The sequence below is a fragment of the Trachinotus anak genome, unplaced genomic scaffold (genome assembly GCF_046630095.1).
Source record: "Trachinotus anak isolate AG129_WGS33_773 ecotype Australia unplaced genomic scaffold, CSIRO_AGI_Tana_v1 ptg000032l, whole genome shotgun sequence".
Taxonomy (NCBI): Eukaryota; Metazoa; Chordata; class Actinopteri; order Carangiformes; family Carangidae; genus Trachinotus; species Trachinotus anak.
Window position 1 is genome coordinate 29,597,486 of NW_027273883.1, and position 24,783 is coordinate 29,622,268.

At 39.3% G+C, this 24,783-nt stretch overlaps 1 protein-coding gene across 2 annotated transcripts in view; it reads left to right on the plus strand.

The window, feature by feature from the left end:
- Positions 1–3,670: 3,670 nt before the first annotated feature.
- The window catches only part of ascc3 (activating signal cointegrator 1 complex subunit 3), a 171,066-nt gene continuing 149,953 nt past the window's right edge, over positions 3,671–24,783 (plus strand). Inside the window, exons 1-5 of one of the 2 annotated variants that reach the window (XM_071469778.1) lie at positions 3,671–3,814; positions 4,586–4,728; positions 7,995–8,145; positions 11,601–12,178; positions 21,521–21,638. In XM_071469778.1, the coding sequence (XP_071325879.1) occupies positions 4,639–4,728; positions 7,995–8,145; positions 11,601–12,178; positions 21,521–21,638 (937 nt within the window). In that variant the 5' untranslated portion in view covers positions 3,671–3,814; positions 4,586–4,638. Of the gene's footprint in view, positions 3,815–3,886; positions 4,250–4,585; positions 4,729–7,994; positions 8,146–11,600; positions 12,179–21,520; positions 21,639–24,783 lie in introns of those variants that run through there. The other variant, XM_071469779.1, reaches the window with a different exon arrangement.

A 24,783-nucleotide genomic window follows, 5' to 3' on the forward strand; every position in this document is an offset into this window, starting at 1 on the left:
GCCCATCTGGCACCAACAATTATGCCATGGTCAAAGTCACTGAGATCACACTTTTTCCAATTCTGATGTTTTATGTGAACATTACATGCCGAATGCATCTCCAGAATTTTATTTACTGCACTTCTGCCACATGATCGAATGATTGGATAATTGCAAATAAAGGAGATGGTTCCATGGTATAACTCCCAAACCTGCAAATCAAAGCAAGCATCCAGAGTACATCAAAGGATATAGTGTTCTAGCAAACTGGATGAATGCTTAGTCTGGCAACATAGTCTTAAGACTTATATGAAGGCCCTCTGTAATGCCAGAGCAGCCTGTTGCTCATCATTAATAGAGGAAAATAAAAATATCTTTATGGTTTCTTCTCAGCACCGTAGCCAGGATGATAGAGTCATAGCTCCGCTGATCCTAACTTAACGATTTCTTCCACTGAACCACTCACCTGTCTCTTAGACCCAGTCCCAACTAGACTGCTCGAGGAAATTTTACCCTTAGTTTGCTCTTCCTTACTAGATATGATCAATCTGTCTTTATTAACAGACTATGTCCTTTAAAGCAGCTGTAATTCGACTTCTTCTTAAAAGCCTACTCTTGATTCAAGTGCTTCAGTGAACTATGGACCTGTATCTAAACTTCCCTCTCTCGCTCAGATCCTTGAGAAAGCATTGAATCATGTTGCTCTTTTACATAATAGTTTATTTTCAGTCAGGATTTAGAATGCTGTAACATCGATTTTTGGATTCTTGCCTGCTCCTAGCTGTTACTGTTTGCCTTTTTCAGATTGCATACCTGTGTATGATCCTAGATTTTTTTGAGTATTTTATTGTGCTTCCCATGAGTTTCTCTACACCAAAGTCCACGTTTTTTGTAGTATTTTCTCTATTGAAGAGTGCTAAACAAGCATTTTCAATGCATTCACATTTCCTTGTTTTCAACTGCGTCACATAATCTGTTGGCACAACATATAACCCCAGGGAATGTGATTGTAGTTGTAGAAAGAAACTGCACTTAGCTGGTTTAATACCTGTTTATCAGACTGATTTAAGTTTGTACATGTTAACGATGAATTCTCCAAGACTGCAAAAGTTAAACACAGAGTTCCACAAGGTTCTGTGCTTCGACCAATTCTATCCTTATATTTGCTTCCTTTCTGTGATGGGGAAATTGGGATTGGGAAACACGACTCACACAAGACTCAGGCGTGGAACACACACCACGTGTGCATGGTGGCTGTGGAACATCTCGGTTTTCATTTTGACACCAATGTTAATGGAAACACGGACAGGGAAAACATCTGTTGATAGTGATATTTACATCAAATCAGCAACATTACATAAAACTGACACCGTTTACTGTGGTTTCAATGTCTAGGCTGTATCTGAATATGGCACATACATGAAAATATAAATATTATATTTTCTAACCATTTTAGCAACTGCATGTATTATATGGTCACAGCAGAAACTCAATGTAGGTTAAAAGTATATTATATCAATAATTTAACAGGTAAAGGGCAGTATTTTACAGGGCATGCTCTTTCTTGCTTGCTCACTTGCTTTCTCTCTCTCTTTAACTTGCTCTGTGTGTGTGTCTTACTCTGAATTAGGGTAAATTAGGTAAATAAGGTTTGTAATGAAAAAAAATCCAACATTTGAGTATTGATTACCATATCCAAGGCAAAGTGCAGACAGATAGAGCTGGCCTTATCAGCGACGCAGCCGCCATGCACACACAAGAAAAACATGAAGGAAAAACTAAAAAAGCAGAGATGAAATTAAATGAATGATTGATATGGAACTAATACAGATTTTCAAGACAGTGTAGTTTTGTTAGTGTAGTGTTTTTTGTTTGCATGTACTCCTTCAAAGTAATGCCTCAGATGAGAAACCAAGGCTCAGTTCAAATGTCCATCCTCACAGACTTTTGTCATACAAACAGTGATGTCTTCATGTCAAACCCATGTCAAGCCAATCCCTATAATGATAGGGAAAATGTACACATTTAAAAAAATATTTTTGCAACTTATATGAATCCTGAGTTAAAAGGAGTTTGATATTATATGTTAGGCTGGAAACATACTGGATGTGTTGCATGTGTGTGGTGGCCATGTAATGTCTTGATTTCATTTCGGCGCCCATGTTAACAGATAAGAGTGGACACACTGCCAGTGAGAGATGTGCACCGCAGTTGCTTTGCGTGATCTAGAAGTTCGGTATCTCACCTATTTTTCATGCGGGACACGCGCATCTTGCAGCAAAAACAGACCAAGAAGAGATGTGTTGACATTATCTTGACTTCATGCCAGCAATATTACACGAAACTGACACCTTCCACTATAGTCTCCATGTTTAGGCTGAATCTGATCATGTCATAGATATGAATAGCTGTTCCTCGGATTGCTTTGAAACTCTGGAGGCCCAAGGACAAACCGGGTGCCAAGCTAAATTGTCTCTATGTGCAAATATACAGTACTTGGCTGGGCCAATAAAAGTATTCTGATTCTGGACTATGTGTTCCTTGCTGGTGGAAGTGTAAACTTGGGTAACACTTTCAGTAAAAGTCATTTTTAGTAGGTTTAAATTGTTGGCTCTTTAACATAATAGCTGGGTTAATTTTGATTTTAACAGCAGAGGATGCAATACAAGTGCTGAGGGTCTTTCATCTCACAGGGTTGTAAAGTTACGCATAGTCTAGCCACACTGTGTACGAGAAATTGTTAAATTAATAAAAGTTTTAAACAATGCATAAAACATTTAAAAGAATTGGTGACTTTTTAAAGACTTATTGAATTAATTTTATATGTGCTCTTTTTAAAAAATCTTAACTCAAAATATTGTATAAAGCCTTTAAGCAGTCCGCCATGTTGTTTGCAGCCAGGTCCCTTGTCACTGTCCAGTCAGTAATGAAACCTGATTAATTCTATGCATTTTTTCACTATTACCTATCTGCTAGTTCCTGACTTCTTCTCTTTAAGAATTTGGGAGGCCACTGTGCTCTATCAGAATTAAGAAACAGATACATACATTTTAAATCACCCATGGATGGAAGTCTGATCTGAAACAGCAGCTGCGGGTGTTGCAGATGTACCCATAGCAGCTTAAGAGCAGACTGCAAAGTGTGAGTGGAATCATTCAGTTCCTGAGATGTTGTAATATTAAAAAGCCTCTATACAAATATATGCAAATATCTATGCACTTTAATACCTAATTGACCACTTTTGTTTGGTTTTGTTCATTCCATTATTTTATTTTAATTTTAATTTTTTTCTTGTTCATTATTCTCTTTAGTATTCTGATTTTTTGTTTTACCTCAAATTTTATTGTTTTTATTACTGCTTGCTCAGTTGTTTCTATTGTGATCTGCAGTTATCTTGAATGTGACCTTTTTGATTTGTACTATATTGTCAATAAAAAAAGAAAAAAAAAATGTCCGTGTCCTATCTGCTTCGCTTTAATTCTTCAGGAAAAAATGAAAAATAAAAAAATGAAAAAGTGAATTTTGAAACATCAAATTTACACCGTGTTTTGATTTTGGTTTTCGCCTTTTTCGTTTCTCGATCCTGACAACAAAAAACCGAAACAGAACTGCTCTGCCTGAACGTACAGCGAACATTGTGTGACATAGCATGCCGCTGTGTCAGTGGGTAACGTAGTCCTTTTAGCCATTGCCTATAGGAAGTATTTGTCGTAGGAACTACAACACCCAGATTTTCTAGTATTCACGTAACTTCTGTTGACATCTGCTGGTAAGCCAGCTCACAGACATAGCAGTTGATTATACAAGGCGCTTAGGAGGGTATAGCCATTGAAAGGTAAAGTTTTACTTTGTCTAACAAGCTCTAGTTTGTCGTAATTCGTTTTATACGTGCAGTTCGTCACAGTGGTGAAGCTAATACCGCTGGGAAGTGGCAGTTAAGTTGACAGGCTAACATAGGCTAGCGCCGCAGGCGTACACAACGTTTACTTGTAGCTAATTTACTTGTAGTTAAAGTTCGTACAAGTGGCCTAAGAAAACGTATCGTTTGTACAATAAAAGGTTAGAGATAACACGTCGGCTCTAGTGCATACCCCATTCTTCTGTCTGCAGAGAATAAGGTTAGGTTCGTTAAAACACTGGATTTGATATCGCTATAGTTTCATTATAATATTCCTCGGGTCTTAGATTGATAGCATCCAGTCTTCACTTCAGCCTACTCCCTATTCACCAAGCAAGCTTTATTTCCCCCATAACTTGACATTCATTACAGGTATGCGAATTATTCTCCCACCAATATAAATAATGTTTCTTCCTTGCAGATACAGGTAACAGTCAAAGATTTAACAGCGATTCAAGTGTTTCACTGGGGTTAATTGTTATGCCGAACACACCAAAATACCCTAACGGTGTTTAAGCATGTGCTAAAAATATTCAACTTTCTGTATGTGATTCTCATTTAGAATGACAACTTTAAACCGACAGCTTTTGGTTTGGAGTTCGGTGTGTGCTTGGACACGTGCTTTAACATGAAGGCTGTGCTGATCGAAAGAGGCCATGCTGCCATGACAGCTCAGTTTACTGTTTGTATCCGTATGCCTCTTCACAGAATCACAGAAATAAACTGTAGAACCAGTGTGTGGATGAGGGCTTCAGAGAACAATGTCTCCTCCACGGTTGACAGGTGCGCTGCGCTCCTTCTCCCATGTAAGCAAAAAGGAGGACTTCACTGAAAACCCCTATGATCTGAAGGTGAGACCAAGCGAATAATTGGTAACTTGTATTGTCACAATAGAACACTGAGTTTTATAAGTGTAAAAAAGGAAACCAAAGCAACATTATAACAATAAATTTAGTAATGCATCATTTTGAGGTCAGAGAGATCTCTGTCAGGCAAGATTCACAAGAACAGAGCACTGGGTTATACTAGAAAGTGTGCCATGGCCTGTTTCATGAACTTGTCAAGTTCTTGCAAATCAGTCTGTAGACTGTCATCATTTATAATTGGTGTGAAATAGACTAGAATTGAGTAATGTAAATGACTCCTTGATCAGTGTAGGAGCCATAATTTTTAGATGTAGAAATAGGTTGAGATTAAGATTGAATTTCATTATTTCATCGTTTGTATTTTTGGTCTATGTGATGTATTTCTAGAGTGCTAGAATTGGAGGGAGATTACTTCACTGACAGCTTCAGCTGGACATGAGAGCTGTGAACGGGAGCACATAGTTTTTCTACGGAGTGATGGATGTAAATTGATTTTTCCTTTAGTAAACTTTTGTTTTTGAAAATAGATACATCTTGTTATTCAAACCCTACCGTTCATGCCTCTCATGTGGCTTTGACACCACGAAGGAAAGCCACAAAAATCAGCAAAAAAATATCAGCAGCTTTTGTCCGCTTTGTTTTCAGAAAGAGAACTCCAATAAACCCACTGTACACCACTCAACAGCAGACAGACAAAATCTGAGACTAGCTGGTGAACATAGTAAAACATTTGGTGGAGACCAAAACAGAGCAAAAAGAGTATGAATCTGGGACTTAGATTCATCAGGTGGACAGGAACTGAATGTGTAATAGATAACTGTTCGCTAACACAGCCATATCAACTTAAAAAGTAGTAATACAGACAGGTGACAAAAGAAAAACCAATATAAAGTGTAGTAAGGTGTTGGGCCACCCACATGCTGCCTGCTCGATGCTCCTTGCCTATCTTTTACAAACAGCACTAATTATCTAAATGTTTAAAATCACGATCCTGCTATCTTTTCTCTCTGTCAGTGATTTATTTGTCAGGTCAGTTCTCTTCTCTTCCTGAGACTTAAAATTAAATTGGAAGTAGTATTTAGTCATTCACTTTTACCTGTCTCACCTCCAGTTAAATACTCTATGCAAGAAAAGCGCTACTGCGGGGGAAAAGATGGCAGGTGTAACTTTAAGATTATCCCATACCTTGTGTGCACAGTACTTAGTTTTATGAGAAATGGGCATGCAGATTGTAATTAAGCCATTGTGTTAATGCTTCTCCTCACCTTGGAGCCTGAACTGTCAAATCTGATATAATGTACTGCTCTAATGGGAGAAGTTGATTTAAAAAAAAAAAAAAAGTTATGCTCATTAGCATTGACTTTTCTACAAAACTAATGAGGATACATGTGTAACTCCAATGTGAAATGCACTTGTGAGGCAACAAAAATAGTATTATATTGGTATCATTAAAAAAAGGTCAGGCATTATATTGGCATTAGTATCAAAACTGTTTGCTATGATGTCCATTTACAAGTATACTTTAGTCTTTGCATAAGGGATTGTGCTGTATGACCCCATTCATCTTTTCATGAATAATGTAATACTATAGTAGTAGAGCTGAATGTTATGGAAAAGAAAATCACATTGCCTTTATTTTGATGATATTGCTATTGCAATGAGTGAGGATTTTAGTGGGAATGGTAATTTTTGCTTTTTATTTTCTGCTGTGGTCTTTACCAAACAAGTAAGTTCTCTGGGGCAGCACCACAATTCTTTGTACATTTATAATGGTGTGTTGTGACATATTGTACCTTTTATCAAGACAAATTCCTAAGAATTTCTGAAGAACATAGTGCATTATTCAGATATAAATACAGAATCATTACCTAGATAATACTTACTAAACATCTCTTCTTTGAAGCTGCCAGAAGCATAGCAACATATTCCAACAAATCATATAAAATCCTGCCTTGAACCCCTAATGAGATAATCCTGCCCAAAATGACAGTTTCTATCCCGTAAGCAGGGGGCATTTACAGCAAGCTACAACAGTTTTCAACTGCCATATTGCCTTAAATCATGACCCGGTCGTCATTTACTTCTACTGCAGAAGGTAACAGGCCTTTATTTGAAGCAGGTAATAAGGCAATACACTTACTGCAGCACATCAGCACAACAATGAAATCCCTGTTTAGAAATAAAAATGCTGAAATACTAGAGAGCTTTTAATTTGAAACAGTTACAGGACTTATTAAGCTTGTATTAACGTGTATTAGAGGCAGGCCCTTATTTCTAACTCTGTGTGAAATGTATAATTGGTCATAACGGTGTTTTAGTACAGCGCCTTGTTTAGATCCACTCCTGTTTTCCAGGTTAAAGTTACTACATTACACATTAAATGCGAGCCAACAGTATAGCTGCTCCTCTCCTCCTGGCAGTTCCCGAGTTGCCAGGAAGGCTCTCAATGAATGACTTGCAGGCCAGCAAAACCTTTCATGGATTTTTTTGACTGGCCCACCAATGTGGAGACCCACCGTATTTCACCTGGTACTCCCGATGGCCAGTCTGACTATGGACCAGTCCAATGGGCAAACAATAAAATCACAAAAGGACTTTAACTGTCAGCACTCACAATGTCTAGTCAGAGAGATAAAAGAAATCTCAAAATCTTTTATTTTATGTTGACAGCACATTTTGAGATAGTTTTCTATGAAGTATATGTTTTGGCACAGCTGTCACTATCCATAGAAAGGCAGATTTTATTCTGACATGTTCAATTAGCCTTTAACCTTTGGTTTCTTGCATCTGGTCACATCCACCATGTGTCCTCATGAGGAAAGGACAAGGCACATGGGCAGACTGGGAAAGAAATTTTGCCCTGGACTTATAAAATCACTCCTTGCACAACCATACATGGTCCACCCATATACAGGTCTATACCTAGTCTTGTTGAAGAGATAGGGAGGCATTGAGGGTCTAATGAAAAGATGCTGTTGAGTTGCATGATGGGAAATGTAGGATCCAGAGTTTTCAGAAATTCTATTTGACATATGTAAAGTACACACTGAAAATTGAACAAACTTGAGTGCATTTACAGGAATGCTGACTAAAGTGCAGTCAGTGACTAACCACGCTGACTGCACCCCATCCTGTTTTTACAAAATATCTATCCAGTACTGGTCTTACCCAAAGGTAAACTGAGATTATTATGAGTGCTGCTGTTCTCTGTCTTGAAATATGATTGTATTTCTTCCTGTGACTCATGTTAGACCAAACGTCGGAAGAGACAGGAGCTGTTTGCCAGAGAGGGCCTGACTTGGCAGAAGATTGTCCATTTCTGCACCGAGCATCAGGACAAAGCTAAGCACCAAGCTGCCAGTCAGGAACTGAAGAGCTTCCTTCTGGCAGCCAAGCAGATTGGTAATTAACTCCTCAGCCTCAAATCCATTGTCATTTCTTTTAATCTATTTTTATCTGTTTGTGTTAAACTGATGAAAACATTGTTGGAAGTAACAGAATGTCATCTAGCTTTAGACTGCTTGTATAAAAGTCAGTACGACACCCTTACCTTACCCCGTGAGTACCTAAATACCATAACAATGAAATGGCTTAATAGTGCTGTAGTCACTACAAGTGGAAATTGCACTGCCAGATCAGATATTTTGGCAAGAAACAAATACACTCACCGGCCACTTTATTAAGTACACCTTGCTAGTACCGGGTTGGACCCCCTTTGGCTTCAGAACTGCCTTAATTCTTCGTGGCATAGATTCAACAAGGTGCTGGAAACATTCCTCACAGAGGAATATGGTCCATATTGGCATGATAGCATCACACAATTGCTGTGGATTTGTTGGCTGCACATCCATGATGTGAAACTCCGGTTCAACCAAATCCCAAAGGTGCTCTATTGGATTGAGATCTAGTGACTGTGGAGGCCAATTGAGTGACATGGTGCGTTATCCTGCTGGAAGCAGCATCAGAAGATGCTTAACTGTGGTCATAAAGGGATGGACGTGGTCAGCAACAATACTCAGGTAGGCTGTGGCATTTAAACAATGCTCAGTTGGTACTAAGGGGCCCAAAGTGTGCCAAGAAAATATCCCCCACACCATCACACCACCACCACCAGCCTGAACCATTGATACAAGGGAGGATGGATCCATGCTTTCGTGATGTTGATGTCAGTTTGCTACTATCCAAATGTCACAGCAGAAATCGAGACTCATCAGACCAGGGAACGTTTTTCCAATCTTCTATTGTCTTGGTTGGCGCGTGTGAATTGTAGCCTCACCTTCCTGTTCTTAGCTGACAGATGGCACCCGGTGTGGTCTTCTGCTGCTGTAGCCCATCTGCTTCAAGGTTTGATGTGCTGTGCGTTCAGAGATGCTCTTCTACATACCTTGGTTATAACGAGTTGTTATTTGAGTTACTGTTGCCTTCCTATCAGATTGAAGCAGTCTGCCATCATGTGAGGTATTTCACGCTGAAACATTTGCTGAAGCATCATGCAAAGGTGAAGGTACAGCCAACATGTGCCAAGAAAAAAACTCCTTATTGGCTCATAATGTAGAAAATTGTACCTTTATTTTGCTAAATGAACAACCCCTTTCTGTGTCTGAAAATGTGGCATTTTAATGCTTAATTGAAAATCTTGAGCAACACACACTGTCAACAGAAATGTCTGCCCCACATCTGTATTACAGGTCCTGCACTACAACTCTGCCAAGCTTCAGAGCAGCTGTAGATGAGGTAGACATCTTAAGAAGGCTTACAGAAAAGTCTTACAGAAAAGATATCAAGTTAGAGTTTTAAGAAAGATTGGTGTGACTCCTTGAAAAAGCTTGTGTGGGAATTCCATTTCTGCTCTGGATCCTCAAACGCACTAAAGATCTTTTTCATAATTCACATTTTGACCTGTCATAAAGTATCAGGAAAAGCACAGTTGAAATGAACAACATTAAAGGTTGAGTAAGCGATTCTAATCCAATACATTTTTTGTCAGATTCAGTGGATATCCCCTCCGCTAGCTGTCTGTTCAGTACTTTGTAGAAGCCCCTTTGGTAGTAATTACACCTTGAGTCTTCTTGGGCAACTCTATACGAGCTTTGCACACCTGGATTTGGGCAGTTTTTCCCATTATTCCTGACAGATCCTCTCAAGCAATGTAAGAGAAGATGTGTGTGTGAAATGCCGTCTTCATGTCTCTCCACAGTTGGTCTATGGACTTTACATCTGCCTGTCAGAGACTTGTATCAGTGCTACTCCATTGTTATCTTGGCTGTAGGCCTCAGGTCATTGTCGTGCTGAGAACAAGACTCAAAGCTGTAAATGCTGCCAAAGGGGTTTCTACAAAGTACTGAATTAAGTGTCTGAACAAAATTTTCAGAAGTACAGTGGTCTGAATACTTTCTCAAGTCACTACAGGCTTAAAATTGTCATAAATGAAAAGGTGGTCTGAAGCAGAGGATACATATTGCTCAGTCATTAGAAATGCTATCCGATTTTTCAGTGGACTACTACTACAGAGTCTACTGGCACTGACTGGATGTCTTATAATTAGCTCATAAATGTATATTTAAGGTCCAGGAACAACACAAATATAAATCTTTTTTGGAAGTGTCATCTGATTTGAAAATGCTTCCAAACAAATAAAAACATACTAGATTTACTCAAGGGACAGAACAGGTGTTTTTGATAGCATGCTCTACAAGCTGTAATCCCTGCTCCATGACTTAAAGTGTTAGCTGATCTTAACAAGTTAATTATGGCGCTTACATGAAAAACTGACAGATTTTCATGTAGTTTGTGTTTTCTGTTTTCTTTTCTGGTAGTATTTGTTTCTTCTCAATTATCAATTGAGAGTAGTAGTATTTGTTGTTGTGATTCTTTCAGTGCTCCATGTGTTGAACCTGCCCTCTGTCTGTGTGCCTGGATCCAAATAAAAAGTTGCTCTAAAGCACACTCCAGAGAGGATGAAAGCAGCCATTATGTTCTGCTATGTGCAGCAATGAGTCCGATGCTGGTAGACCGTTTTTAATTGGTTTAAATCCTCTTTTATCTGTTTCTGCTTTACTCCGCCAACAACTTCACTCTATTCTCCCTCTGTCCTTCTGACATTTTTTCCTCTAATTGGACAATTACTCGATATTCCTTTTTAGTTAAGTACAGTTCTGGCTAGGCATGAATTGTTTGGATATTATTGAAATGAGGTGCAGGGACCTTAAACAGTGATCCCATTCTCTAGCCTTTACTACTCAGAGGAACAGCTGCTGATTGTTTTCTGGAGCTATTAATAGTACACAGCTCAGATTTAATGGTCATACAAAACTGCTTTCTAGATACCACTAATTATAATAGAAAGGGTGAAGGTGATTGTTACAATCAGTAATAATCCTAATAATCACCATTATTAAACCAATAATGAATACATCAGCTTTAATTGTCCCTGCAGTTTTCCTTTATGCTAAAGTCAGAAACAGACTTTACACAGGCTTGCAATTAAGAAAATGGAAAACTGACTGGGCACACAAAACTGACAGGGGAGCTAACAGCTAACGTGATGTCAGAGGATATAGAGGAGAGGCTACAAAATCTGATAACATCAAACAAGTGATATTTCTTTAACGAAAATCTGGAGGGACATCCACATGGTTGACTGCAGATGCTAATCTGGGAATTTAAATGTAATATATTTCATCATACTTCATGTTATTAAAGGTTGAATTTATTCATGCTAAGTCTTTTTGTTGTACTTAAGTACAGTACTTGAGTAAAAGTGCTGCCTTTCCAAGAAATAAGTCCTGCACCAAAGATTTATAAATCTTCGATATACATTTTTGATCAGATCAATTATGTTTCCTTTTCTGTCACAGTGGGGACTGAACATGGTCAGGAGGCCATTGAAAGTGCTGCTGTCTTTCTGTTTGAGACCTTCCACAACAAAGACCATGTGGGAACAGAGGAGACGCGGGCCATTAAACAGATGTTTGGCCCTTTTCCGTCAGCTGCAGCTGAAGCTGCCTGTGACTGTGTGGCTCGGCTTGTGGCTCCACTTGGAAACTCCCGAGTAGAGGACTTCATTCAGACCCAGAGCACCCATCACAACCCCCAACGAGGCTCCACTTTTGGATGTAACATCGTCTTCTCATATGACTGCTACACATTGGACCCGTTGGAGGACTTGACCTGCTCTGGTATCCATGAGGAGAACGTGAGCCTAGACTTTATCAACTTCCTCAACAGTCAGCAGAGCGGGAGGAAGGCCATCAATGAGGAAGAGGTGTCCAGTGCTGGAAGATCCTCTTGCTCTGGGGATGGAGCTATCCTTAGAAAAGAGGTGGAGAAGTATCTGAACGGAGGCAACATGATCTCATCCAGCCCAGAGGAGCTGTGCACATCCCTGTTTGAGATGCTGGCCTCCCACAAGAGTGATGATGAGCTGCAGAATGAGGTTTGTGTCAGATAATCTAATATGTCCATACTGTACCAGATAAAGTGTTCTTGGGGATTTTTTGTAAAATTGACTACTATATTAGCCTAAATCAGATCATGGTGGAGAATTTACAGGACTCAAATAACAACGTGGGTTTTGTAATGGTCATCTCTTGTTTATAATCGATTCAGACTTTAGAACTTTGTAGAAGCCCCTTTGGGAGCAATCACAGCTTAGAGTCTTCTTGAATGGAGTTTAAGTTGGAGTTTTGGCTGGGCCACTCAGGCTTTTTTTTTTTGTCTTTATGCTCACGTCTTCTCTGGAGCAGGTTTTCTTTAAGCACCTCTCTATGTGGCTGCATCCATCCTTCCCTCAATTCTGAACAACCAGAAAAGCTTGATCGTAGCATTATGCTGCCACCATGATGCTTCACCATAGGGATGATAGTAGCCAGGTGATGGAACAGTGCCTGCTCTTTGCCAGCCCTTGTACAACTGCAGATTAATTCTTTTAAAAAGGTGCTGCTTTTGCTGTGATGCAGCCACCTCTCTCTGTCTGTAGCCACCACTCTGTGGTCTCGAGCAATGTCCTGCCTACAGCACTATCTGATTGCTTACACATTACGAGTAATAGCTTACCAGCATTGAAGGTTACTTTGCCCCAGAAGGGCACAGAGGAACACATTTGCAGACTGGAGCAGCTCCTTTGAGTGAGCTGAGCTATGTTTTAAAGGTAAGGCAGCAGATATTGCAGAAGTTTTAATACACATCACAATTTTCAGATATATTTCCATGATTACAAGCATGTCCAGTCCTTGTTATTTTGAAAATGCTCATATAATGCACTTTCTTGCGGTGATATACACTTAACTGTACAAAAAGTACACTAGGTTTTCAATTATTTTTCTGTATTTATTTAATAATTATGTGATTATGACATCACAATGTTGATACTGAGCCAATACTTAAGGTCATGGTTCAAAATTTAAATTATAAAAAGACGTAATTACTGACATGATATGAAAGGAAGTTCAGTTGAGAGAATTCCACCCTAACAGTGATATGATGGGAAGGAAGGTGTCTCACTCTCTATGAAAAACAGAAACACTTCATTTCTCATTGTACAGTGGTGTTACTGGAGTGGGGCCTCTTCCCTCACAAACTATCTTTGACAAGTGCTAAGAGTGGCGTGCAGAGAGCACAGAAAGTGACAACAGCTAAGTTTAATTTAGGCCTGAAAATAAGTTACAGACAGAATTAACATTAAATAATGACAGGTGATATGATATACCAGCATCTGAACTCAGTCACCACTGCACCCACTGCAGTGGAATACAGCTTTTGCAGGCAGGTTGTCTGGCCTGCTTTCAGCTCAGCCAGCAGACCACAGTAGGACTGTGATGATAAGTGGATCACCTGAGTTTTTTCAACAGACATCATTGGTTCAGTGCAGTGACTGTGTCATCATCATTGTTGTCTTTTTATCAACCTAAAAGGCTGCTTGGGCTGAAGTTTGTAATATTTTTTATTGCACACAGTTCTCCTAAATACATATTAAAGTTTGCACACCTGGTATAGAGAGGTATAGTGCAGAGCAGTTTTCATTGGTATTGGAGAGTTTTGTTTACAACAGCTCTGCAAATGAAGATGTACCTGAAGCTACTGATGATGAGGAATTTTATTTGTGCTATTCATGAATCGGATAATTTAAAAGCAGAATCACAGCTCAAGAATGAGAGCAATGCTCAAGATATGCCCAGGTAGTGGTTCTAAGAAAAGTAGTCTGGTATTAGCATCTGTCCTGGGTGACCAAATCACAAGTGGTCAGCTCTAAGTAGAGGTGTGAACGCATTCAGGATGCATTTGAGATCCGATCACTCAGACCGCGTTTGGAGGTGGTCTGGGCCACATGTGGCCAGATTCTTTTAGCAGTGTGAATGGGAGCGTTCTAGCCACATTGAAGGGCCGCCTACTCTACTAACGTCCTTGGCCACAGTCTAATCAGTCACGTCACAGTTTCATAATGAACCAAAAATATTAAACTATTTTAATGGTTCAACCCTTATTTCACTGTAGCTGTGTGCAGCGCACTGATTCACTGAACCCCTCCATACTTCTCTCTCTCTCTCTCTCTCTCTCTCTCTCTCTCTCTCTCTCTCTCTCTCTCTCTTCTCTCTTTCTTTCTTTCTTTCTTTCTTTCTTTCTTTCACTCACACTCACTCACATACCCACATACACAGAAGCACATTAACAACAGACTTGTCTGTGGTATTGGCTAAAAACAACACCACATACCTTTTTATTTGAATATGAAGGGGAAGTGAGATCCGATCACAAGTGGTCACTCGAGATGCATTTTAAAGCAGGTGTGAACGGATGTACTTAGAACTGACCACTTGTGATTGGATCACTGAAGATGCATGTTAATACCAGGTTTGGACATGGTCATAGTTACTTCAACTACCTTGACCTGACTGCTCAGACCAACAAGTCATTTTCCAGGCCAAAGACAGAAGTTCTTATAGACATGCAAGCAATATAATTTTAATATTTGCCATAATCTTATTTTAAATTTTACATAAATACTGGGTCGCTAATGATATATATATATATATGTGTGTTTCAAAAATTTAAGGCTGAAACTACTTTAGCCTATACTGTAGGGTAGCTTAAACCAAGCATCATATTCTATGAAATCATTATTTTTACATTGTCACTGTCTTGTCAGAGGCATTGGTCAATTTAACACAAGCTAAGAAAAACTGCTGTTTTCAGCTGTGTGACAATACATTTTCCAGCTAATCCAGCTCAAACTAATTTTTTTTTGCCCACCAAAGACAGATTTGCCTTTGATTAGAGCTGTACTCAAATCATGATTTTACAAGTCAGTTATAAAATCACAGTGCACTGTGAACCATCTCTCATGATTGTCTGCAGACAGCTCTGTCAGCTGAAGTGTCAAGGTTGTATCAAGGTCTGGGTTAAACCTGGTTTAGCTGACTTAGCAAAGATCATGGTTAAGACTGGAGCTGAGAGCACTGGAGCAGTCAACAGAACGAGTGGTGCTGCACTACATTTCCATCACCCCTCTCTATTTCAATTACAGTTAATTCTGCAGTGAGGTAATTTCAACCAAGCCTTAGTTTGTAAAAGGTTTTAACATGCTGGGTCATTATCCTGTGTTGCTCTGTGCACAGTGAATTTTAACTTAAAAAGTGCAATGATTCAACCGACAAAATGAAAAATGACCTGGGGGGGTTTCGCAACTGATGTTTGAATTTCTGTGTTGCAGTTATATGTTTAATACTTTGGGGCTCTTATTTGTTCTATAACCTTGACATTCAACAGCAGGCTTTTTGGGTTTGATCCAGATGCTGGATGTATCATATCCTGGCTGTTACTCCAAGTCATCCTTGGCCTTTACCTCTAGACCTTTTAGATACTTCCAACTTTCTCCATGCCTTTGACCTGAATTTGGAAATATTAACAACTCAACATACACATACAAGCTGAGGTCAACCTTCAAGATGGCAGTCTTAAGAATACTAATTGTTGAACATTGTAGAAGATAGAGAATGAGATGAGATGAAATGACTTTTGATACTAAGTGTGGGAGGAAATGACATGGGTTTGGGTTTGATAGATGATAGGGCTGGCACTAATTCAATATTATTAACTAATGACTTGATTGAAACTTTGATGGTATGATCACTTTATTTATCATTTTACTTATGTTCATTTGTGTTGTCCAAATTAATAATTTCAAGCATACTGAAAAAAAAGAAAAGCTATAGCTAAAAACCTAATAATCAGACTGGATTGTTATTTCATTTTCACCTCACATGTCAACCAAACATCCTGTTTATGTCAGCTTTGTTCTGTTAGCGAGGGGTCGTTATTTTGCCCCAACTCAGTAGAAGTGACTGGTGTCTCTGTCCCATAGATATCACGACCTTTTGACACAGGAGGAGATACCAGTAGCAGTTGCTTGGGACGCTTAACTTTAAGTTTATGGGTTGATTGATTTAACAGTTGACATTTCAATAAGTCAACCTCCAAAAAGCTGTGTTGCCTCACTTGTAGCTTGGTTTTTCCAACTCTGCTCCTCCTTTATTAAAAAAAAACACATTATTTGACACATTTTCATTGTGCCCCTAAAGTTCTTCATGTGGTCCTAGTTCTATAGTGAATTAACCATTGAAACCCATCATTATAAACAGTAATCAAGTCTTTGCAAATATGATGGGTGAATGGATAATTCATTCTCCAAACAAAAACTCTGAAAGATCAAAAGGTTTTAAGGCACATGTTTTCGCCATTTGCCCAGTCTCACCGGGCTGTATACCAAATTTGGTGTTGATAGACTCAAAATCCAAAAAGGTCTATTTACATGACTGTTCTCATATTATGCAAATTGTCAAAAAGTCCGTCATAGCAGACTGTTAGGGTCCAAGAGGCATTGAGATGGACTTAGTCAATTGGAAGTACATTGTGAGGGATGTGGCCTTTACAAAATTGCATCTTTGGGCCTTAATTACAGAGCTACCAACAGGCTGATTGGGCTCATTCATCTTGGTAAGCATTTGCACATCATTTCCAGTTACTGGGCCAAGTTTGTTGTTTCTAACTCATTCTAGCTCACGGCAGTTTGAGCCGTGGCATAAGACGACAAATAGGCCTAATAATAATCCACCACAACCTCACTAGAGTTCTATCCCTTCCGGGTTAGAACCCTAATAAAGCTCAGGATCAGGTGCACACTGTAGGTCTGTGTCTCATCTTGTTAAAAACTCCAGCAGTTAATTGTCACCCTTTACATTTACTTGTAAATGAAGAAATGGCTCCATCATTCTGTCCCCACTGCATTTTCTCTTGCTTTTATTCTGTCTCCTTTATACTTATACTAGGCTTTTATATTGTCCATATAGCTCATCCACAGTCTCTCTCTCTGTCTCTCTCTCTCTCTCTCTTTCTCTCTCTTTCTTTCTTTCCTTTACCTTTTTATCAATTGCTTCACCACAGAGGCTGAATTGTACAACTTAAGCTGGTTATAGTTGGCTCCAATGTTCCTCACGTAGATGACATTTAGAAGTGAACTCTCCCACTGACATCTTTAGATGTAGAATGCTCTGTGTGTGTATATGTGTGTGTATGTGTGTGTGTGTGTGTGAGAGAGAGTGAGTGCACCTGCAGGTTCTCCATGCATCTACCTCTGTTTGACTCCAAAGCCAACAGTTAAGTTTAAAGGCTCTGCACTCAGTGCCATTAAAGCTGACAATGGAGAGAACCTGCCTCTTATTATTTCTCATTGGTGACCCTGGATTGCTGACATTTTGTGGCAGTTGCTGAGCACCAGAAGGAGGGTGGTATATTGGATAACCATTTGGTTATATAATGTATGCTGATTGAGAAGGCAGTTTAACACTGTATCTTCCAGCAGACTCATGTTAATGATGCAGTGACAAGGGGGAGATCAGGAGCCTACTGGATTCCACTGGCTAAGAGAGGTACCATTACAGCATAACATAAACGTTATATTTTATACTACAGCTATTCTATTGGATAGAGATCTGGGGATTGAACTTAGAAACATCACACGGGTTACAGAATACTTTATATTATTTCCAATGTGTTTGAAAAGAGGAAAGTTCTAGTTTCTGTTCAAGATTGGAATGTGGCTTGTGATAAATGATCCTATATCTAAAATAGGACAGAGAAGAAGTGGCAAATACTAGGTTATGTGCTTGTTTAGGTGTGTATGTGATGACATTGGCCCCTGCAGTTGTAAGTCTGTCTTCAGTCCGAGCTGAAAGGCAAACTCAGCAGGCAGTGTAAAGCAAGTCAGTCACCTTTTTTTCCCAGCAGGTTTACCTGTTATTAAAAACCCCTTCTATGCACTAATTTTAGTGTAAAAAGGATAAGAGAGTCCAGGGTTCACACCTTAGTGATAATCACAATCTTTTTGGTGTTACTTCCAATATAAGTAATAATCAAATACTATATTAGGTCGTTTGTTTGTGTAGTTTTGTTGTACATGTCTCTGATGTGCTGAAAGCTTGTCTTTTTGTGAGAGAGGGATCTTTTGTCTCTGTTTTTTATCCATATGATACTTTGATGGTGGAAAGGTAGGAAGAGTGGCCTTTTGTTTTCATAAATTTTACATGTCCTATCTATAAACTCTTTAATAGCTTGTGACTGATGCCAGGCCAGGGATGTCCACTACACCATAATCACATTTTTTAAAATAGTTTGGTCATGTGCTTGAGAAAGACAACCGAAAAGCTGAAGTCCTATATAGATGGTAAGTGATTTGAAAAGTGTTGTGCCAGTATCAACGCTAAACTGTCATTGTTCCCAGATTGGTATGGGTATTAAACCTTTTGTAAAAAAGTACATCATTTATTATTATTGTTGTCGTTGTTGTTTTTGTTAGTATATTATTTGTTGTTGTTGTTTTTGTTAGTATTATTATTATTATACTTGTTGTTGTTATTTTGTACAAACTATTAAAAAATGTTTGTTTTTGTATTGGTGCTGAAACTCAGATGTTATATTGACCTTAATAAATAAAAAAACTACAGACCATTTTGCAATGGTATCACTGCAGTCGCCAGTCACCATATTGACATTACAACCCATGAGAACTCAGTAGTCCTAACTATGTTATTACACACAGCTTATCTCTATGGGAGTTCCTAGCACAGTAGGTGTCTCTAGGAGCACATTTTGCCATGATGACGCACACACACACACACACGCACGCACACGCACACAGACTCATAAGGTGAAAACAGTACCAGCCCTGCTATTGTGGCTGATTACAATTCAGAGTAGAAGCAAATTTGGCCAAGGGCTTTAGCAGTGTGTGTATAAGATAACTCATCAGAGATGCTCCAAAGTGTGATAAAATTTTTCTAATGACATCGAGATCATCACATGTGAAACAGAAATATTGTGACATTCAGACTTAACAGTCGTCAGCCGCTTGTACCTGGAATGAGCAGAAAAGTAGCCCTTTACTAATAATTAATGCTCTGTTTGAAAAGGTTAGATGTCTATACTGTCAGCTTGTGGTTCCACAGTGTATTTATAGTCTTTTATTATAATGCTCATTGTTGTTTACACCTTCAATTAAACGTATTCATGCATAATATGTCTTTTAAAAAAAAAGACCAAAGTGTGTTGGAACTAACGTCGATGTTTTTGTACTTTTAATTCGTTTTTTTTACATTTAAATTTGTATAACATATTGTCATCATATGACATATCATCAATGTAATTGCGCTGAACATAAGAATGAATCTAATCTTGAATTTTTCTCGGGAGAGACACCGCCGTGCCACTGGTGCCTCATTTCAAATAATGCTTTAGTTAAAATTTACCAGCTGAAAAACTGAGAAGGCAGTGCTGAATATTTAATCACAGATGGAGTAGGACATTTACACTCCTGACCTGTAGCCTTGTAGATGTGGAGTTATTACACTTCAAATGCTTTAGAACTGGGGTTTGCTGCCGAATGGTGGACTGTAGAGCATCCATCTGAAGAAGAAACTCTGCCTCTCAGACCAGGAGGAACCCACACCTCAGCTCCAAGGACAGAATTTATGAGAGTTAATTAAAAAAAAACCAAAAAACCTTCGAGCCGGAGCAGGTGGAAACCCCCCCCCCCCCCACTTCCCACCCACTCCCAACATACAGTACACTCAACTCTAATAAAACAGAGGCATTCACAGGAACCAATAGAAGTTTAGAACACATATAAAAGAGACCACAGAGGGAGAGAAAGATAACCCCAACAAAGACAACGGCTGACCTGACATCAAAGTGCGTCTGTTGTTTTAGTTCCCTGCTGTGCTGACTGTTGCCTTCCCAAGGGAGGACAGACTGAAAGAGCAAGTCATACCTCCATTCTGAAACCAGTCCTGAAAGGGGAGGGGAAAAAATACTGCATTGTGTTACAGGCCTTCAGGTCTACTATTTTGTGATTAGAAAGCACAGACTTTATCATCACTTCTCTTTGTATTAATGCACTGTCTATGCAGCCCTGTGTCTGCTATGCTTTTAATTGTTTGCTGTTGTACACAGGATTTCTTGTTGTTTTTCCGTCACTTACTAAGTGCCAGGTGGCTATATTTGGGAGGCTAAGGAGCAGAGCATATTCTGTACCAGGCGGATGGTAATTACCAGGTGCTCAGCCTTGGCAGTAGCAGCGTGTTTGGGAGTCTTGGTGAGCCATAGGATGTGTATACAGTGGAGGAAATAATTATTTGATCCCTCACTAATTTTGTAAGTTTGCCCACTGACATAGAAGCAAAAAAATGGACTGCAAACAGTCTATAATTTTAAAAGTAGGTTCCTTTTTACAACGAGAGACAGAATGTCAAAAAGAAAATTCAGAAAACCACATTATATAAAAGATATAAATTGATTTGCATTTCATTGAGTGAAATAAGTATTTGATCCCCTGCCAACCATTAACAATTCTTGCTCCCACAGACTGGTTAAATACTCCTACTCCTTAGACACACCGAAAAAAACTTGTTACCTGCAGCAAAGACACCTGTGTCAATCAGTCACCTGTATAAAAGACACCTGTCCATGCAATCAATCAGACTCCAACCTCTCCACCATGGGCAAGACCAAAGAGCTGTCTAAGGACATCAGGGACAAGATTGTAGAACTGCACAAGGCTGGATTGGGCTACAAGACCATAGGCAAGAAGCTGGGTGAGAAAGAGACAACTGTTGGTGCAATTATTCGAAAATGGAAGAAACACAAAATGACCATCAATCGACCTCGTTCATATTAAGGTAATGGAGTGGCCGAGCCAGTCTCCGGACCTTAATCCCATAGAAAATCTGTGGAGGGAGCTGAAGCTTTGAGTTGCGAAGCGACAGTCTCGAAACCTTAAGGATTTGGAGATGATTTGCAAAGAGGAGTGGACCAAGATTCCTCCTGATATGTGCACAAACCTGGTAATTAACTACAAGAAACGTCTGACCTCTGTGCTTGCCAACAAGGGTTTTGCCACCAAGTACTAAGCCATGTTTTGCCAGAGGATCAAATACTTATTTCACTCAATAAAATGCAAGTCTGTTTATGTCTTTTATTTAAAGTGATTTCCTGGATTTCTTTTTGATATTCTATCTCTCACTATTTGAATAAACCTACCATTAAAATTATAGACTGTTTGTTTCTTTGTCAGTGGGCAAACTTACAAAATCAGCGAGGGATCAAATAATTATTTCCTCCACTGTACATGTTGGGAAATGTGTGTGTAGCGGTATGTAGATGCTGTTGATGGCTGTATTTCTTTGCTTGTGGCTACTTTTCACTTTCCCTTTCCTCTCTCTCCCTCCAGCTGTTTGAGCTGCTGGGTCCAGAAGGGCTGGAGATGATCTCCACCCTCCTCCAGCGAAGGATGGCCATCGTCGACTCCCTCCTAACTATCCCACCTGATAGACTTGGCTTCCCACCAGGTGAGAGAGCCCCACGGCAACCATGTTATCTTCATGGTAACAGAAACTCACTGTATCAACCATTTTTATGATATGAGTTTAGATGTGAATTTACATCTAGACTCTAAGTATTTGGACACTTAAACATTATTTGATCTTCAGGCTCTGAGCTTAAGCACATTCAGTTTGTAATACAATAATGGATAAAACTTAAAACCTAGCTGTAAGTTCAGAGGGTTGATGTCACCATTGAAAGAACTGTATGTGGTGAGAGAGAGAGAGACCTTTTAACATAGTTCAAAAATAATTGGACACTTGGCCACTAATTATTTATTGAGCAGCTATGTGTTGTTTCAACATTATTTACACATAAAAGAGCTCACATGTCTCAGAGTTAACTGAAACCTTTTTCTTCATTGGTCAAAAAATCTGCTAACTCACTAACATCTGGCTTTTGTCAGCAATGGAAGAGGGTACAGTCGGCATTCACACCTGGGTCAAATGTAAACACAACACCCAGCAGTGGTGCTCAAGTGTGCTCAAGCATGAAAGTGTGAGCTGCAGGCCCGAAATAAATTTTAAAAACACACAATCACTGGGCAAAGAATCTTATACGGAGGCTTCGACACTTACAGGCACACCAACCTGGGGATGAGAAATGACAGATCCCTTTGACCTGTTTGCATGGCAGCTAGCAGCTCACTCTTTCTCCACTGTGTCTCTGTGTGTGCTCTGTAAGTGCATGTGATGACATCCCTGCAGTTGTGTGTGTCCTCAGTTCAAGCAGAAAGGCAAACTTGAGTGGCAGCGGGTCAATAGGTCATTAGGCTTTTATAAGCAGGTTTACTCGCATTTAAAAAAAAAACCCACTTATACCTGCTAATTTTGGTGGAAAAGGGGTATGAGAGTTGAAAGTTAGCATTTATATTGAGTCTGTCAGTATAAGGAAAGAGCTGACCATGCATGTGAAAAAGATAACAATAGGGCAAAAAACAGCAAATATCTATCAAAGGTCATTGGTTTGCTAAAACAGCAAACCCTTGGTAACCCTCAAAAAGAGAAAGGCCAGGGTGCAGTTCACAAACACATAGGAAAAAAAAGAAAGTGGCAGAGTTCCAGAACAAAGTTTGATGGAGTGATGAAACAAAAATCAACCTTTGTCATAATGAAATGGGAAAGTGTGGAGGAAAAAACAGCTTGTGACCCGGAACATACCACTTCATCTGTCAAACAGATGGCAGAATGCAGATAGCATTCTTTGTGCTCAGATTCAGCCAAATGCATTAAAACCCCTTGGCCAACATGTCATCATTCAGCTGGACAAGAATCCTAAAGATGTGACCAAAGCAACCAGAGAGCTTTTCAGGGTGAAGAGGTGGCATATCCTCGACTGGGTAAGTCCGTCACCTGATCTCTATCCTCATGAGCTGCAATCCAGTTGCTGAAGATCAAACTAAAGGCAGAAAGAGCCCATAACAAGCAAGAGATGAAAATGGCTGCAGTGAAGGCCTGGGAGAGCATCACCAGGGAGGATACAGGGCATCTGAAGATGTCTACGTGTTGAAGACTCCAGGCACTCATGGATCCCAATTGATTTTCCACAAAATATTAAATATGATGATTTTGTTTGACTTCATCTGTATATGTCCAATTCCTTTTGAACCTCTAAATATTGGGCACTATGTCCTAAAAGGGCCTCCCACACTGTTCTTTCAGTATTTATATAAACATACTCATATTAAATGTTCCATAGTTTACACTCTGGTTTTAAGTATCAAAAACCATCTCAATGTAGTTTTCCAGCTCCTCTCTCAGGCTTCTCTCTGGAGCTCTAGAAACAACAGGCCAGCTGACTCTCTTCTGAGTGGTTGAATAAAAATATAGCAGATTTCATGTAAAAACTCTAAGAAACCAAATCCTGCAAGGCTGGACAGTGGGTTTGCATGGGCTGGGCTTGGGGCGTGACTGAGAGCGGTGACTGCTCTGTTGCAGGCGGCCCTGGTTCAGATCCCGCGCCGGGTGGCCCTCTCCTGTGTGTCATTCCCCCACTCTCTGCCTCCCCATTTCCTGTCTCTCTCAACTGCTCTATCCAATAAAGGCATGAAAAAGCCAAACCCCCCCCCCCCCCCCCCCCCCAAAAAATCTAGATCTGATTTATGATCAAAAAAGACATGTAAACCTCACTTCCCACAATATGGGAACGTTAAAGCTGAGACTTGGCCCTTTAATGTATTTTCCATTATTTTTGTTCAAACTGAATGTGCTCAAGCACAGAGCCAGAACAACACAAATGTGTAACTGTCCAAATCTTTACTGTCTGGACTGTATGTACATTAAATAAAAAAGAGAGGAACAGAGAGAAACAATGCAGACACATTGACTTTAAACTAGTGTGGAGGTTATTTATGCATTTTTTTTTTCTACAATGATGGGTGTAGAGTAATTTTTAATGTGATGTGCAGTCTGATAATCAGACCTGCCATTTTCATTTCAGTCCATGTTAGTGTGTTTGTCATGTTAGTTAGACAAGTTTAGTATCTGTTTGACAGGAATGTTTTAAGAGTTACATTGTACGAGTTACATTAAGGACTGTCTGTTAGCCCAACAGCAGACCTGTTTGAATTGCAGAATAATTTGGAGATGTAAGCAGTGAGTCAGAGGCACTGTGATCGGCAGTAATAGCAGGTAACAGTACTAATGGGAAATACTGTTTAAGCCAGCATTACCAGATTTAGAGAAGGCATTTTTTAAATGCTCATATATATATTAAGACATGTTTTTCTTAAACTATATAGTAGTGAACTATTCTGACTGTTATTTGAAAATGAATTAGCCACAAGCAAGAAATGCTGAGAAAGTACTTCAAAATAGTGCTTCTGACAGATTGGATATGAATCTCAAGGGTCTACAGTCTTTAAAAAATGCAGTATTTAAAAAATATAAAATTTTAATTTGAAAAGATGAACTTGCTCCTCAGTCTGTTCAGGAACTTTTTGCAAAACCTGGTGAGTAGTAAAATCAAAAATCATTTAACCCATTTTCTAAGTGATGAAGTTATAAAGAGCATGGGTAAAAACAGGGGTAATAAAATTCTGACAATCCTAAATGCATCCACAAGATTCTGACTAGGCAGAAATCAACAGGAAAGGCAACACAAACTGACTCG